The sequence below is a fragment of the Bison bison genome, unplaced genomic scaffold, assembly GCF_000754665.1.
Source record: "Bison bison bison isolate TAMUID 2011002044 unplaced genomic scaffold, Bison_UMD1.0 scf7180017864289, whole genome shotgun sequence".
Lineage (NCBI taxonomy): Eukaryota > Metazoa > Chordata > Mammalia > Artiodactyla > Bovidae > Bison > Bison bison.
The window spans coordinates 12,578,226-12,596,518 of NW_011494861.1; the positions used below are offsets into that span (position 1 = coordinate 12,578,226).

General features: G+C 48.3%; 1 protein-coding gene across 2 annotated transcripts in view; it reads right to left on the minus strand.

Annotated features, from left to right (window-relative positions):
• Positions 1-18,293, minus strand: part of KAZN (kazrin, periplakin interacting protein) — a 156,897-nt gene that overhangs the window by 18,795 nt on the left and 119,809 nt on the right. For both annotated transcript variants that reach the window (XM_010850052.1, XM_010850054.1), the window contains exons 9-10: positions 10,266-10,471; positions 9,772-9,890 (exon numbers count right to left, since the gene is read on the minus strand). In XM_010850052.1, coding sequence (XP_010848354.1) covers positions 9,772-9,890; positions 10,266-10,471 — 325 coding nt within the window. The remainder of the gene's footprint in view (positions 1-9,771; positions 9,891-10,265; positions 10,472-18,293) is intronic.

Genomic DNA, 18,293 nt, shown 5'->3' on the forward strand with positions numbered 1-18,293 from the left:
GGGAAGGGACAGTGACAGAGCCGCAGGAATGAATGCAGCAGTAAGCAGCACCTCTGGGCACCGGGTACCTCCCAAGCCCCGCCCCGCCCCACCCCCATCCCAGAGGCCACTGCAGAATCCCCGAAGCCCATAGAACCTTGTCTGGGGCCAGTCTCTCCTTGGACTTCACCCAGAGTCACAGTGGCACGTCTTGGAATCAGATTTAAGCCCCAAGTTTTGCTTATTCCAGCTCCTCTGCTCACTACCATATCTTAGATTTTCTGCATCCCACACTGAACTTTGCCCAGTGCCGAATGTGTGCGTGTGTAGTAGGCGCACAAGGAATACTTCCCAAGTGGACAGGAGGATGGTCTCCTCAGCTGTTATTCCCCTGTTCACCACAGGGTGGCAGCCTCGAAGAAGGAATGAGGACAGTGCCTCCCACCCGCGGAAGGACTTTAAAAAATGACCTCAGGTAATGCCAGGCTTCAACAGTACCTGAACCGTGAGCTTCCAGATGTTCAAGCTGGATTTATAAAAGGCAGAGGAGCCAGAGACCAAATTGCCAACATCCGTTCGATTATCAAAAAAGCAAGAGAGTTCCAGAAAAACATCTATTTCCGCTTTACTGACTGTGCCAAAACCTTTGACTGTGTGGATCACAAAAACTATGGAAAATTCTTAAAGAGACGGGAATACCAGACCACCTGACCTGCCTCCTGAGAAATCTCTGTATGCAGCAAGAAGCAACGGTTAGACCTGGACATGGAACAACAGACTGTTTCCAAATAGGAAAAGGAGTACGTCAAGGCTGTATATTGTCACCCTGCTTATTTAACTTCTACACAGAGTACATCGTGCGAAATGCTGGGCTGGAGAAGCACAAGCTGGAATCAAGATTGCCCTCTCACTGGTCTCCATGCCTCTGGAGCCCCTCTAGTCCCTTCCCCAGGGTGCAGCTGGAGGATTGTGCCGCTGCTCCTGATGGTGTCCTCCACGGCTCCTTGCTTCCTTCCTTCCAAGGATGTGTATTGAGCTCTGTATCTGGGTAGATGCTGCCTTATAATGGGCACATCTTCCCTCCTCACCCCTTCCTTTCTCCACCCCCACACTCTCCAGTCTCTGGCTGGCATCCATTTCTAGGGCTCCAGATCACATCTGTTAACAGACACTCCCAATTCATAACTCTCCTCCCTCTTCTGAGCCCGAGATCCTAATGGGCTGCCCTCTTGACATCTCCTGGCTGTCACAGGCATCTCAAACTTAACAAGCTCCAGATGAAATGCCCGTCCTGTCTCCCAGTTCCAGGCTCTCACTTGCCCTGCCTCTCCCCTCCCTCACCCTGTCCATCTGTCAACCACTCTGGTCAGTGTGTCTGTCCCCTTGCCTCCTTTTCTGGGGTCAAGCCATGGCCACCTCTGGCATAGATTTCTGCAACTGCCTCCTGACTGCCCCCACCCCCTTGCTCCTTCTAATCCATTTCCCCTGTGGGTGCCAGATGGCCTTTTAAATATATCCATCAGGTCATGTCACCCCTCTACTTAAAACCCTCTCTCAGAGGAACCTTCAATGTGTACTACTAAGTGAAATAAGCCAACCTGAAAAGGCTACATACTGTATGATTCCAACAGTATGACATTCTGGAAGAGGCGAAACTATGGAGACAGCAAAAAGATCAGTGGTTTCAGGGTTTGAGGGGGAGGGAGGGATGAATAGGTGGAGCGCAGAGGATTTCTAGGGAGGTGAAACTATTCAGTGTTGTGTGGTAGTGACAGATGCACTCTACTACCTGTTTGTCCAAATCCATAGAGTACGCAGCACCGAGAGTGAACCCTAATGTAAACTACGGGCTTTGGGCAACAATGGCGTGTCAGTGTCAGTTCAGCTGAAGCAAATGTTCCATCTGGTGGGGGATGATGATAATGGGGGAGGCCATGCATGTGTGAGGGCAAGAGATTTACGCGAAATCTCTAACTTTCCCTCCGTTTTGCTGTGAAATGAAAACTGCTCTAAAAAACAAAGTCTTTAGAAATGAGGGAAGAAACAAAGACTTTTTTAAACAAGCAAAATTCAAAGAATTCATCATCAGAGGAATGAACTCCAAGAAATGTAAAAGGTATTTCTTCAGGAGGAAAGAAAATATTAATAATAACCACATGGAAATTTGGACTACGCAAAAGAATAAAGAGAACTCCTAAACCTCAACAATACTCCAATACTTTGGCCACCTGATGTGAAGGGCTGATTCATTGGAAAAGACCCTGATGCTGGGAAAGCTTGAAAGCAGGAGGAGAAGGATAGAGTATGAGATGGCTGGATGGCACCACTGACTCAATGGACATGCTGCTGCTCCTGCTAAGTCGCATCAGTCGTGTCCGACTCTATGTGACCCCACAGATGACAGCCCACTAGGCTCCCCCATCCCTGGGATTCTCCAGGCAAGAACACTGGAGTGGGTTGCCATTTCCTTCTCCAGTGCATGACAGTGAAAAGTGAAAGTGAAGTTGCTCAGTCGTGTCCGACTCTTAGCGACCCCATGGATTGCAGCCTACCAGGCTCCTCCATCCATGGGGTTTTCCAGGCAAGAGTGCTGGAGTGGGGTGCCATCCGCTTCTCCGGACATGAGTTTGGCTAACTCCAGGAGATGGGAAGGACAGGGAAGTCTGGGGTGCTGTAGTCCATGGGTTCACAAAGAGATGGACACGACTGAGTGACTGAGCAATAGAACTCAACAAAAAACCCAAACAATCTGATTCAGAAATGGGTAAAGGACTTGAAGAGACATTTCTGCAAAGAAGATATAAAGATGACCAGTAGGCTCATGGGAAATGCTCAGTATCACTGATCACTGTGTGTGTGTGTGTGTGTGTGTGTGTGCTTGCATGCTCAGTCATGTCCAAGTCTGTGACCCCTTGGACTGTAGCCTGCCAGGCTCCCCGTCCATGGAATTTTCCAGGTAAGAATATTTGAGAGGGTTGTCATTTCCTACTCCGGGGATAATCCTGACCCAGGGACCGAACCCGAGTTACCTCAGGTGTATTCTTTACCACTACGCCACCTAGGAAGCCCTTCACTAATCATTAGGGAAATGCAAACCAAAACTATGATAAAATACCACTTCATACTCATTAGGATGGCCACTATTGAAGAAAACAAGTGTTGGCAAGGATGTGGAGAAATTGGAACCCTTGTGCACTGTTGGTGAGGACGTACAGTGGTACAGTTGCGAGGGAAAACAGTATGATGATTCTGCAGAAAATTAAAAATAGAATTACCATGCTGCTGCTACTGCTGCTAAGTTGCTTCAGTCGTGTCCGACTCTGTGCGACCCCATAGACGGCAGCCCATTAGGCTCCCCCGTCCCTGGGATTCTCCAGGCAAGAATACTGGAGTGGGTTGCCATTACCATATGTTTCGGCAATTCCGCTTTTGAGTGTATGTCCAAAAGGATTGAAATTTGGGCCTTGAAGAGATATATCAGCACACCCTGTGTTCATAGCAGCACTATTTACAAGAGCTAAAAGGTAGAAGCAACTCAAGTATCCATAGATGGATGAACAGGTAAGCAAAATGGGCTTGTGTTCAGCCCCAGTGGAGCAGTATTCAACCTTAAAAAGGCTGACACTACACACAGATGAATCTTGAGCACATTATGATAATGAAATAAGCCAGTCACAAAAAGACAAGTACTGTGTGACTCCACTTATGTGAGGAACTTGAGAGTAGTCAGATTCAGAAGTAGAGTGACGGCTGTTGGCTTACTTGGGGAAGAGGAGAATGGAGAGTTAGTGTTTAATGGGGAAAGAGTTTCAGTTTTATAAGATGAAAAGAGTTACTGGAATGGATGCTGGTGATGGCTGCACAACAATATGAGTGTACTTAACACCACTGAGTGAGTGAGTGAAAGCCCCTCAGTTGTGTCCGACTCTTTGCGACCCCATGGACTTAGTCCATGGAATTCCCCAGGCCACAGTACTAGAGTGGGTAGCCTTTCCCTTCTCCAGGGGATCTTCCCAACCCAGGGATTGAACCCAGGCCTCCCACATTGCAGGAGGATTCTTTACCAGCCAAGCCACAGGGAAGCCCAAGAATACTGGAGTCAGTAGCCTATCCTTTCTCCAGCGGATCTTCCTGACCCAGGAATCAAATCAGAGTCTCCTGCATTGCAGGTGGATTCTTTACCAGCTGAGCTACCAGGGAAGCTGGTAAAGTCACACTGCTGAATTGTACTCTAAAAAAAGATTAAGGTGGTACATTTTGTGGGTATTTTCCCACAATAAAACTTTTTTTTGAAGAAGATTAGAAATGGTAAATTATCTTGGTAAATATTTTCCTTATTTGCTAATCTTCAAAGATAATGGCCAGTTCAAAAAATAATAATAACAAGGTATTATGGCACATATGTGCGTGTGAATGATAGCACAATGGCAGAAGGAAAAAAGCATGTTACACTACACACAACGTTGGATAATATTATTTGAAGATAGTGTTAAGTGAAGTGTGTGTATTGTAAACTATAGAGCAATAATGAAAAGAAGTATAGTTCAACACTCAATTAATGAAAAGTCAGTAGCAGAATTCCCTGGTGGTCCAGTAGTGAGGACTCTGTGCTTCCACCGCAGCATGTGCTCAACCCCTGGTCAGTGAACTAAGATCCCTATCCCACTCACACACACACACACACACACAGATGGTCAAAAAATAAAAAGTCCATAAAAGAGCAAAAAAGAACAATAGATTTAAATAAAACAAAGAAACTCTCCCATGGCGCCCCTTTGCAGAGATAAAATCAGAAGTTCTCGGGGTGACCTCACAGGATGCAGGCTCCCCTCCCACTGGGCTGGAGCTGGGAGCACTTCCGGGATGCACTGAGTTTGTCCTCAGATGGTGGGGGTCTCTGCCTCCCAGGCACCCATTTTCTTCCAGTCCCGCCTGGGCCCTCTCCTCCCCTCCTAGGCGTCAGCTCCCATATTGCAGAGGCTGGCTGTGTGCTGTCTGAGCTTGCTGCCTGACCTGTTTGCTCTGCCTCTTAGGAATTCCCTTCAGAGTTCCATCATACATGGAACTTTACAAATGAATTATCTGAGCACAGGGACTGTGTTCTCCAGGCTGAGTCAGACTGATGCTGCATGCATAGCAGTAGACACTTCATCGGAAGATGGACTGAGAGCAAGAAGGTGGGCTCCTGGCTTTGCTCCCCTCCTCTTGCCCCTCAGCCTCCCAGAACCTCTGAATCTGCCCCCAAAGAGCCAGGACCTCCCCACCTCCAGGCCTCCCATCCCACCGTCCTCCCATGCTTAACTCCTGCGAGACTCTGCTGAGATGCGGTTCTCCCTAAAGCCTCAGGACCCCTGTGCTCAGTCAGGACCCTTCCTGGTGCCCAGAGTCTCTGTGGAGCCCTTGCACTGTCATGCTGGGTAATTGCTGCTCAGCAGGCCAGTGGCCCATTGGACCATCAGTTTCGGGAGGGCAGGACTGGGGGTGGTGCATGTGGCTCTCCACCTGGCTAATGCCCCAGAGCTTCTGACTGAGAGTCCAATGGGCTTCCCAGGTGGCACTAGTGATAAAGAAGCCACCTGCCAACACAGGTTAGACATAAGAGATGCAGGTTCGATCCCTGGGTCAGGAAGATCCCCTGGAGGAGGGCACGGCAATCCACTCCAGTATTCTTGCCTGGAAAATCCCATGGACAGAGGAGCCTGGTGGGCTAGAGTCCATAGGGTCACACAGAGTCAGATATGACTGACGCGGCAGCACGCACATAAGCGTGCACGCAAGGAAGATAGCAAGGCCAGGCGAGGAGGGGGGGGCGGGGGCAGCCCCAGTCTTCCAAGAGGCTCCCCGAAACCTAGCTCCCAAGCTGGAATCTTCTGGCCAAAACAAGCTCCCTTTGAAGATGGGAAGGTACTTGAGTGACCCGCTGCAGCCTCATCCCTTTAGAGGGACCCTTGCCAGGCCCAGCTGTTGTTGGTTTCTTGCCCAGGGAAGGGGCTGAAGTTTGTGGCCTCTGAATCATGTGCTGTTGGGGCTTTGATAGGGACTAGAAGACCTCTTTTCCCTCTGAAGGAAGGGTCTGCTCAGCAAATCAGTGGTGCATCGGGATGTGGTGCGCAGGGTTGGAGGAGGCACCTTGCTTAACCTATTTGAGAGGTCCATTTATAATCAGCAATATCCAGCTGCATGCTGATAATTAATGCACGCCTGCCCTTCCAAACAGTTCTCTTTTCATTAAAGTTGTCCCCATGGGGCCTCGGCTTGGCAACACTTGCCCAGCTGTTGGTATGAGCTACTGTAAGTGCCGAAGGTGAATAAAACAGGATGACTTTAAAAGTAATTCAAACATTTTATAAAATTTGACACTCATGCTCCCCAAACAGGAAACAGGTCAGATCTTGAAATGTGAGTCTGGGCACAGATTTTCGAAGTCATCTGAGTCATTATTCAGCATAAAAAATATGAGGCCTTTCTGGCTCCATCACCCTTAGATCTGAGACATTGCACCCCAATTTCCTCCTCTATAAAATGGGGCTACTCTTGCTTGCCTCCAGGACTAAAAGAGGTAAGAGAGGGTAAAGACCTTAGCACAGGGTCTAGGATGAATTCAGTGTTCCAGAAAGAATAGTGGCTGCTGCTGCTGCTGCTGCTGCTAAGTCGCTTCAATCGTGTCCTACTCTATGTGACCCCACAGACGGCGGCTCACCAGGCTCCTCTGTCCCTGGGATTCTCCCAGCAAGAATACCGGAGTGGGTTGCCATTTCCTTCTCCAATGCATGCATGCTAATAAGTCGCTTCAGTCGTGTCCGACTCCATGTGACCCTATGGACAGCAGCCCACCAGGCTCCTCTGTCCATGAGATTCTCTAGGCAAGAATACTGGAGTGGGTTGCCATTTCCTTCTCCAAAGAATAGTGGCAAGAGCTATTAATTCATCATTGATGTTTTTAACACAAAGGTGCCTTGGGAGAATGGAAAGGAAATTTACTTTGAAGTTGAATCTTCTGTAGTATGACTTTGTGCCCATTATTTCTCTGGCCTCATTTTCTCCATCTTTAAAAGGGGGCTAAGCATATCTATCCTGTCTTGATGTCGTGGTGATCAAATAAAATAATGTCCATAAAGCGATGAGTAATAGGTTAGCAGGGGTTGGTGGATTTTTTGTCATTAGTATTTTAGAGATAGGGTCTTCCCTGGTGGCTCAGTGGTAAAGAATCCGCCTGCCAAGGCAGGAGACGTAGGTTCGATCCCTGGGTTGGAAGATTCCCCTCAAGAAGGAAATGGCAACCCACTCCAGTATTCGTACCAGGGAAATCTCATGGACAGAGGAGCCTGGCAGGCTACAGTCCATGCGGGCGCAAAGAGTCGGTCACAACTTAGCAACTAAACAACAACAATAAATTTTAGAGATAAGGGGAACCAGGCCCGGAGAGGGTAATGTCATGCCTAGAGTCACACAGGATGTGTTCTCAAAGATGACCTCACTGGAGTCCTTACCCTAGAGTTCACAGGCACCTTAAAGTTCCATGGATGGGTTAGAGAGTCCCAGAATGCAAAGCTGTGAAGTTTTTGTATTTCTTCTGGGGCAAGTTTCAGAAGTTTTCAGTAGATTCTCAAATAGGCCATGATTGCCCAAGGTTAAAGAGCCACTGTCCTCATTTAACCCCCTTCACTTCACAAGTGGAGAAACCAAGTTCCACAGAGCACAAGGTTACAGGGCAAGTTAGAGACAGGCCAGGATTCTGCAGAGAACAGAGCCATTAAATGAAGGGTCCTCCCTGCTCCAGAGGCCCTGGGTGTCCAGTGCCTAAGCCCTGGTTTTGGGAAACAGTCTTGCTTAGGGCTCTTGCTGCCGCGGCTGCTGCTAAGTCGCTTCAGTTGTGTCCGACTCTGTGCAACCCCATAGATGGCAGCCCACCAGGCTCTGCCATCCTTGGGATTCTCCAGGCAAGAACACTGGAGTGGGTTGCCATTTCCTTCTCCAACGCATGAAAGTGAAAAGTGAAGGTGAAGTCGCTCAGTCGTGTCCGACTCTTCTTGACCCCATGGACTGCAGCCTACCAGGCTCCTCGGTCCATGGGATTTTTCCAGGCAAGAGTACTGGAGTGGGGTGCCATTGCCTTCTCCGCTTAGGGCTCTTAGAAATGTTTAAAATCTATTCACATCTGGCTGATGAGTTGACTCCAACCCTTTTCTGGCTCTGGGAGGCTCTCAGGGGTCAACTGGATTTGGGGGGAACTTGGGCAGCGATCCTGAATTTTGAGGGGTGAGGCAGGCAGCACCACCCTGCTCAAGTAACAGTGACTGTGCTGGGAATGGAAGGGGGTGGGGTGGGGGTGGGGTTTCCAGCTTGGGTGACCCAGAGTGGTAAGCTTTTGGGGAGTGGGGGCAGACACTGGGTAAGGGTCTGTGGTGGATGTGAGGTGCTTGTGGGACACTCAGGAGGGGAAGCTCAGCAGAACCGCAAGCTCTGCCCTGCTCTTCCCTCCTCCCCGCCCCCCAATCTCCCCACTCCTCCACCACTCGCCACCATGTCCTTTAGGAAGGTCCAGACCTTCTGATAAGGGCCATGACCTTCTTACTTGGCTTTCCTGGGAATTACTGCCTGAGTTTCAGATCCCGTCTCATCTCTTTTTTCCTGCCACCTCGGAATCATTCTCCAGGACACCCAGCAATTTGCTTTTCTGGCTTTTAAACCAGCCTGCCTTCCTACCCCTAGCCCCTTCTTATTTTTAATCCACAAAGCTGCTTCTGCAAATAATAGCACACACCACCAGGTTTGATTAATTAACTGCACAAAAATGATGGGGAAACCAGTGAAGGAGATAATTATGCAAAACAGAAAGTGTCAGATTTACCAGCTAGTTTTCTTCCCCTTCTGCAGGCTGAGGACTGGGTAGGGGGCTCCTTTCCTTTTCCCTGGAGCTGCTTGGTGAATGAGGGGCTCCCCAATAAGTCCTGCTCACAAAGGTCAGGAGAGAGGCCGGCAGGAGCTGGGGGCGGGAGGGCGGCGGGACACACTTGATGGGCGGATGGTCAGCCCTTCCCAGGTGTGCTTGCTGATGGACGCCCCTTCCCTCCGGGCCCTCAAACACCCCCTGGCACCTGGCCCCAAATCAGGTCCATTTCTTTTCGTCCTCGGAGAAGGCAATGGCACCCCACTTTGGTACTCTTCCCTGGAAAATCCCGTGGGCGGAGGAGCCTGGAAGGCTGCAGTCCATGGGGTCGATGGGAGTCGGACACGACTGAGCGACTTCACTTTTACTTTTCACTTTCATGCATTGGAGAAGGAAATGGCAACCCACTCCAGTGTTCTTGCCTGGAGAATCCCAGGGACGGGGGCGCCTGGTGGGCTGCCGTCTATGGGGTCGCAGAGTCGGACACGACTGAAGCGACTTAGCAGCAGCAGCCTGTAGGCTGTCTCTTAGTTGGAATGTTAAGAGCTGGGGTTTGAGGTGGGAGTAGGCAGAACAAACATCTTGGCCAAATTTCCCAGGTCCACCAGGACTGGCCTACCCTCGGAGTCTAGAGGAGTTCTGGGTTGCGCCTGAAGACTCCCGACTCCCGCACTGGAACGATCCTAGGGCTCTTGGAGCTGCACTGAGTTTGTTCTCCGTCTTGCTACAGGGAGGGGCTCTACAGGGAAGGGCCCACCCAGAGCACCGCCCAGTGGCGTCCCAGGACCTGGCACTCCTCACCTGGCCCCACCCACAGCGCCCGCCCCATCACCCTTGTGACCCTGAGGCGAGGTCTCTGGCGGCTCATCTCTCAATTCCCCGGGACCAGGGCGCCGGCTCACCTCCTGCCTGCCTCGGCGTCGCGGTAGTCCTCGATGGCCAGCCGGAGCTTGCGCCGGTGTAGCGAGCTACACACGCCTAGGCCAAGCTCCAGGTCTTCGTCGCTCAGGCTCAGCAGCACCTGCGCCCGGGAGGTGGGGATTGAGCGCCGAAGGGAGGCGTGGGAGCGGGGACCCAAGGAATCCCTCCCGGCGTTCCGGGCAGAGCCATGGGAAGAGCTCTGCAGGCGCCTCGCCAAAGGGCTGCTGCTACGGGAGGCGGTGGAATCCCCGAACGGACTGAAAAGGTGCTCAAGTCCAGCCCTGCCTCCCTCCAGCCAGGTAAGGGAAAATTAGTCCCATTTTAAAGATGAGGAGCTGAGGATCAGAAGAGCTATGAACCTTGTTGGAGAGACAGTGATTTACTGGAGTCACTGGAGCATGAATCCGGTTCAGCCAACTCCTGTAACTCTGGTGTGTGGGGTGGGATGAGGGGAGAATCCCCACGGGGGTCCTACCTTCCCACTCTTGACGTTCTCCGCGCAGGCCTTGACGTACATGGGCATGGCCATGACTACCTCCAGCCAGGCCTGGACGGTACCCGCCTTCCAGTGGGACATGGGCGTGGTCCTGACCAGCTCCACCTGCTGCAGCCGGTCCATTTGCTCCTCGCCCTCCGACAGGCTGAGGCTCTGCCTCGTGGGGCTGCACTGGCTGTCGGAGTCTGCAACACACAAGCACACAGGGCCGTGCTGGGGAGTAGGGTGAGGGGCAGGCAGGGGGCAGGCTGCCCCCTCTGAGTACCCCCGCCCCATGTCTTCCCCACCCTATACGGTTCTTCTTTTCAGAATCAAAATGGCTTTTGTTTTGTTGTGCTGCCCCTCCCCCAATACACTAGTAAGCTATGCCCTCTAAAAGGAAAAAAATTTGAAGAATTAAAAATCCAAGAAAGAATACAAATAAAACAGAATCACCCCCAAACCCACGCTACCCGGAGATAGCAGCTGCTGGTATTTAGTTAAATATTCTTTGAGATACACAGATGCCTACACTTCCTCCGATTAAAAAGTAAATAAATAAATAAAAAGTCTACAGGGCTTTTGCTTTGCTTTGAAAAGAACAAACTGGTATTATTAACCTGTGCTTAATCTGACTACATATCCTCATAAAAAATAAACAGCATTATAGCCACTGGGGGGAAAAAAAAAGCAACACAAAAAATGCCCACTCTTACAAACACACACAGATGCCCATATTTACATGGTCCATCCCGTTTTGTAATGTGCTGTTCTCATTTACACCATGGAGGACATGCCTCCTTCTCAGCAGTGACCTGTAATATCTTTTGACCACACAGGATTCGTGGAATGATGCTCCACAATCTATTTCACCTGCCTCCTGTCGGTGGGCCTGGTCATCCCTCATTTTTCTCTACTGTACACAACACAGAGACAGTCATTTTTGGGCGACTGGGTGATTCATATTTTTAGGATAAATGGAGCACCAGCTCTATTCCTGTACACACTGAAATGTGTTTCCGGAGTGGCCCTCACAGGCAAAAATGTCTTTCTACCAGCATTTTCCAGCCCCATTCCTCAATCCACAGTCAGCTGCATCAACACTTGATAAATATACCAAGTTCAGGTGGTGAGGAGTCAACAGAGAAGGGAAAAGAATCTTTTTTCAAAGCATGGTTAAATGAAAACCCAAATGGATAAACTCAATACTGTGAGAAATGACAAATATTAAAAAATAAGCCTGATTTGAAAGAACCCTATATTGTATATTATACACCATTATAACAAGGTAAAAATTACATAGCCATCAAATCAGACAAATAGTAAAACAATCGGTGTGAAAAGCACAAAAGTGTTACAGTTACTGAGTTTGTATGACGTTATCTCCCTCCTGCCGTACCTCTAAGTATCATTAAAGTTCCATAATAAACATATATAAATTTATAATGAAAAAAATAGAAACATTTAAAAACTAGGAAGCAGTATAAATGGTTATGGATGAAAGTTTAATCTGAATGAATGATACTTCATTTGTATGTCGGCATATAGGCAGTTCATTGAAAAACCTGTCATGGGAATATATTTTATATGAGAAAATGTGCATAATCTATTGCAAAATGAAAAAGCACAGTACAAGATAGCAGGTACAACATAATCCCAACCACGCTAAAATATGTATGATAATATATATAATGTGCATATAATACATGTGTTAGTCGCTGAGTCGTGTCTGACTTTTTGCAGCCCCATGGATTGTAGCCTGCCAGGCTTCTCTGTCCATGGAATTCTCCAGGCAAGAATACTGGAGTGGGTTGCCATTCCCATCTCCAGGGGATCTTCTGTACACAGGGATTGAACCCAGGTTTCCTGCATGGCAGGCAGATTCTTTACCGTCTGAACCACCAGGGAATCCTAATAATTGTATCTATATAATATATACATATATGTCATATATTACATTGTATTAGATGGTTAAATGCTAAAAGTCTTTATCTCTGGAAAGGGATGATATTTGTGTGTGAACATGTGTGTGTGTGTCATGAACTTGTGAGTGTGCCAGAATGTGTGTGCATATTTTTCTGTTTTCCAAGTTTTCTGCATTGGCTATATTATTTTTGAAATTGAAAAAAAAAAAACAAAACCCACAGACTAAAGACCTTACTTCTTCAAGTCACTGAGTTTGTATGAAGCCCTTTCCCCCAGTCACTTGCCTCCCTCCATTGAAACACCTTGGACGACTCTTGGGGAACTGCAGCTTGGTGACCATACCCACCTCCCTCGTCTCAGCTCCACCGAAACCTTTCTCCCCAACACCTAACTACCCAGCTAAGAGCCCTTCGGGGCCCACAGCCACCTGGCCTGAAAGATGCCGGGCTGGTCCAGCAGGGCGCCAGGCAGAACGACCTAACGCAGGGTGGGCAGAGATGGTGCCTCGTGCCTCAGTGTCCATCTCTGCATGTTGTCGTGATACTGCTCTCTGCTGCCTGCCTCCACCCCTGGGCTGCTCTGCGGACTCAGTGACAGCGGGGCTGATGGGGCCTTTCTACACTGCATAGACAAGGGTGAGAGGTCATTGCCACATTACTATATTTCCTTTCTCAGGCAGACAGAAGGTGACCCTGCAACCCCCAGCCCCGAAAACAGCAGATGGTACAGACTCTGCGGGTCACCAATTTGAGCACTCTTGTTGCCATGGCGCCAGGGAATGCAGAAACAGCGGCTGCCTCTGCAGCCCTGCCTGGGAGGCTCCAAGTCCTTGCCTGGCTAGGGGCCTCAGCCTAGGTGTTCCCCTCCCTCCACTGCTAGAGCTGGGCCCCCAAGGACAGGCTTGACTGGCAGGGAAGCCTTTCTGGTTGGGTGTACAGCTGCTGACCACTGGCATCTGAACAGTGTGTCCGCCTGTTGGCTAGACTTGAGAACCTCTGCCTTATTCCTGTATTGGAGTCATGTCTCTGTTACATGTTTCTGGGGAGATGAGAGACCATATGTGGCTGAATCTGGTAATCCCAGATCCCAAGACACAACCCGTGTTGTCTATTTGGACCAGCCCTGTGGGAAGAGACTGGGGCTTCCCCAGTGGCTCAGGGTAAAGAATCCACCTGCAATGCAGGAGACACAGGAGACGTGGGTTAAATCCCTGGGTCAAGAAGGTCCCCTGGAGGAGGGCATGACAACCCACTCCAGTATTCTTGCCTAGAAAATCCCATGGACTGAGGAGCCTGGAGGGCTGCAATCCACAGGGTCGCAATAAGTCAGACAAGACTGAAGTGACTGAGCATGTGGGAAGAGACTAGGTTTTGGAGTTGAACAGACTTTGGTTTTAAGCAAATTCCTTTACTTCTTGAAGCCTCAGTTTTCCCACCTATAAAATGAGAATAATAAGAATATCTACCTCTTAGGTTAACATGACTATTATATATTCTGAATATGAGGCCATAGTAGACACTTAGTCAAGGTGGCTATTATTGGTAATAAAGGGCCTCTACCCTGGGGCTTGGGCAATATTTTTGGCTATACCTAGAATTTGGCAGAGTTATCTCCGTCCCCTTGTATTCCTGGGATGAAATGTGGTTTGAGTTCAGCTCAGGTGCTTAGGGAGGGAACCTAATTGAACTTCTTGCACCTGGGCAGAAGTTCATTGTCCTGGTTAGAGTCAAGCCTGGTCCAGGTGGGAGGGGCAGGGGTGTCTGTGATGGGAGGGGAGGATTTGTGGATTCTCTGCTGAGGTGGGCAGCTGGGGGTGTGTTTGTGTAGCTTGGCTACGTGTCCCCAAGTAGGGGAGATCAAAGGGCATGGGAAGGGGAAAGACAGGAGAGAGAACGGAAGAGAGACTCAAAGAGCAGAACTTCAGGGAAGAAATAGTGCCACGGAACACAAAGACAGCAAGATAAACAGGAAGAAGGAGAGACTGATAAGTGGACCAAAAAAATAAAAAAGCAAATTTCCGGTGTGTGTGTATGTGTGTGTGTGTGTGTATACACACTTGTGAGTGTGTGTTTTCCTGAGCTTGATGTGTTTTTGTGCGTGTGTGTGGGTGAGTCTGTAGCTAACAGGCCTCAGGCCTGTGCAGGGAGCTGGCTTTTCAATTCACATTATTTATGGAGTCCAGGCTCGAGGAATGCCAGAGGCCAAGCTGGGTTCATATAAGCAAAACCACACATTTTGGTTTCTGAAAAACCAGCTATTCACTAGCCCTGCTCTTTCACCCCCTCCCTGTTCCCATCCCCAGGACTGATCACCAGGGAGAAGATGCTACAGAAGGATGAAGGGTGGGGGGAGGGAACCTTTGTGGCCATAAACCATTAATTAAAGGCAATTTCCAAAATGTAGGCATTATGGTGCCAGATTTTATGTCTGGGATTCCATCAGTCCTGGCCTTTATTTCCCCTCTGTCTCAGCCCTGAGAGTGGGAATAACTCATGTTTATAGCCAGGAGCTCAGCAGAGGCTACAGAGTTAGAGGGGCTGGCCAAGCCCCTGGCAGAGTCTGAGGAGGTCCCACCAAAACATAGCCATTCTGGATCCTTCTGAACATTGGGAGGGCCATGGTGGTTCTGGAAAGAGAGGGTCTCATCCTTCCAAACACTCCCGATACATGCACACACCACAGAACATCAGCAATTAGTCGTTGAGGTCTCCCTGAACCTGGGCCTCCAGAGGCCCAGTTGTGTTAGCCTAGCACAGGGGTTGCAGACTACAGCCCAAAGGCCAGACCCTGCCCTCTACCTGCTTCCCTACATGAAATGCTATTGGGACAGAGCCACGCTCATTTGTTTACACATTGTCTAAGGCTGTCCTATTGGGGCTTCCCAGGTGGCTCAATGGTAAAGAATCCACCTGCCGACGCAGGAGACACAGGTTCAATCCCTGAGTTGGGAAGATCCCCTGGAGGAGGAAATGGCAACTCATTCTAGTATTCTTGCCTGGATAATCCCATGAACAGAGGAGCCTGGGTGGGCTACAGTCCACCGGGTTGCAAAGAGTTGGACATGATTGAGCACACATGCATGCTGTCTTGTTACCAGAGCAGAGCTGAATGGTTGTGACAGATTGGTCCCAAAAGGCTAAGATATTTACTGTTTGGCCTGGGTGTTCATTGGAAGGACTGATGTTGAGGCTGAAACTCCAATACTTTGGCCACCTGATGCGAAGAGCAGACTCATTGGAAAAGACCCTGATGCTGGGAAAGATTGAGGGCAGAAGGAGGAGACAACAGAGGATGAGATGGTTGGATGGCATCATTGACTCAATGGACATGGGTTTGGGTGGACTCTGGGAGTTGGTGATGGACAGGGAGGCCTGGCGTGCTGTGGTTCATGGGGTCACAAAGAGTTGGACACGACTGAGCAACTGAACTGAACAACTGAACTGTTACAGAAAATCCTTTATAGAAACCCTGAGGTTCCGACGTTGGCAATCGACTATGAGAGACCTGGCTTTGAAGCCCAGCTCTGCTACTTGCCAGCCACATGATCCTGGGGAAGTGTTTTAAGTTTTCTCAGCCTTGCAATTCCCCGTCTGGGGTGATACTAACGCTAATCTCACAGGCCTATGTGGGGACGGAAGGAGATGATGTTTGACGTGGACAAAGTGCTCACCCTGTAGTCTGGCATATTGTGGGCACTCAGTGACTGTGTGGCCTCTGTCCTCTGCAGGCTCTCGTCCCTTACAGTCTAGACCCGCTGTGTCCAGGGCTGTAGCCACAAACCATGTGTGGCCGTTGGGTACCTGCAGGGTGGTCAGTCCACATTGAGAAGTGCTGATAGTGTAAAATACACCCTGAATTTTGAAGACTTTGTACCAAAAAAAAAAAAAAATAAAGTGTCTCATTAATACTTTTAAAAATTGATCACATATTGAAATGATAATATTTGGGGTATATTGAGTTAAATAAAATACATTACTAGGACTCATTTCACCAGTTTCTTTTTACTTTTTTAACGTATCTATCTTATGGCAGAAAGTGAAGAGGAACTAAAAAGCCTCTTGATGAAAGTGAAAGAGGAGAGTGAAAAAGTTGGCTTAAAGCTCAACATTCAGAAAACTAAGATCATGGCATCTGGTCCCATCAGTTCATGGGAAATAGATGGGGAAACAGTGGAAACAGTGTCAGACTTTATTTTTTGGGGCTCCAAAATCACTGCAGATGGTGACTGCAGCCATGAAATTAAAAGATGCTTACTCCTTGGAAGGAAAGTTATGACCAACCTAGATAGCATATTGAAAAGCAGAGCCATTACTTTGCCAACAAAGGTCGGTCTAGTCAAGGCTGTGGTTTTTTCAGTGGTCATGTATGGATGTGAGAGTTGGACTGTGAAGAAAGCTGAGTGCTGAAGAATTGATGCTTTTGAACTGTGGTGTTGGAGAAGACTCTTGAGAGTCCCTTGGACTGCAAGGAGATCCAACCAGTCCATCCTAAAGGAGATCAGCCCTGGGTGTTCTTTGGAAGGAGTGATGCTAAAGCTGAAACTCCAATACTTTGGCCACCTCATGCGAAGAGTTAACTCATTGGAAAAGACTCTGCTGCTGGGAGGGATTGGGGGCAGAAGGAGAAGGGGACGACAGAGGATGAGATGGCTGGATGGCATCACCAACTCGATGGACGTGAGTCTGAGTGAACTCCGTGAGTTGGTGATGGACAGGGAGGCCAGGCGTGCTGTGATTCATGGGGTCGCAAAGAGTCGGACACGACTGAGTGACTGAACTGAACTGAACCAGAAAAATCTAAAACCACATAATGTTAATGTGGTTGACATTATATTTTTTACTGGGCAAAGCTGGTCTGGATGGAAAAGTTTTGTTTTCTCATTTCATTTTACACCCCTTTGTTGGTTTGGAAGTTAAGCACCCTATTTCCAAAACTACTGTTTTGGGTTCAGTCGTTCTTGAAGTGTGGTGCCTGGGCCAGTAGTGGCCACAACACCTGGGAATTTGTTAGAAACGAAAATTCTAGAAACCCACCCCAGATCTCCTGGAACAGAAATTCTGAGGGTGGGAGCCAGTGATCCATGTTTTAACAGGCCTCCAGGAGATTCTGATGTATATGGATGTTCTAGAACCTTCTAAAATACTGTGTATATTTAACTTAATAAAGCCTAGGATTGATCAATATCTTAATGCCTTCTCCTAAATAGTAAGAGTTATTAAAAATATATTAATTCTGATCATTCTTCCTGACTTACACTACCATGTCCAATATTTTAATTCCATTCTTAAAAACAAACAAACAACAACAACTCTAATTTAGACATTATGGGTTTCCCAGGTGGCACTAGTGGTAAAGAATCTGCCTGCCAGTGCAGGAGACCAAGAGGCTTGGGTTCAATCCCTGGGTCAGGAAGATCCCTTGGAGAAGGGAGTGGCACCCTACTCCAGAATTCTTGCCTGGAAAATCCCATGGACAAAGGTGCCTGGCAGGCTACAGTCCATGGGCTCTCAAAGAATCCGACATGACCGAGCACACACACACACACACTTTAGACGCTGTCATCATGATTAATTTGTATTGGTAATACTTGCTTAAAATAATTTACCTACATGCTTACCAGTTTCTTTGTTCATCATTTCTTCTTATGTCTCAGACCTCACTTCTAGGAAGAGGTATATTCATATTTATGAAGAGCATGTTTTAAAAGTTCCTCCATAAAGAGTTTTTTGTTGGTAAGCTCTTACGACTTTTGTTTATATGAAAAAAGTCTATATGTCACCCTCGTTACTAAAGACTTCTGCTGGGTACGCAGTTTTAGGTTGACAGTTTTTTCCTTTGCACTTGGAAGACATTACTCGGCTATCTGTCTCCTTTTTGCTAAAGAGAAGTCAGCTCCAGTTTGACTGTTGTTTTGTTAGCTACTCTTCAGATTTTCTCTTTGCCTTTTTTGTTCAGTTTCACTATGATGTGGCTAGATGTGGATTTCTTTTCATCCATCCTGACTTATATAAATTGTGTTTCCTGCATCAGTGGGTTCGTTTTTTAATATTCTCAACCATTATTTTTTATGATTTTTTTTATTGTAAAAAAGACCATTTTTAG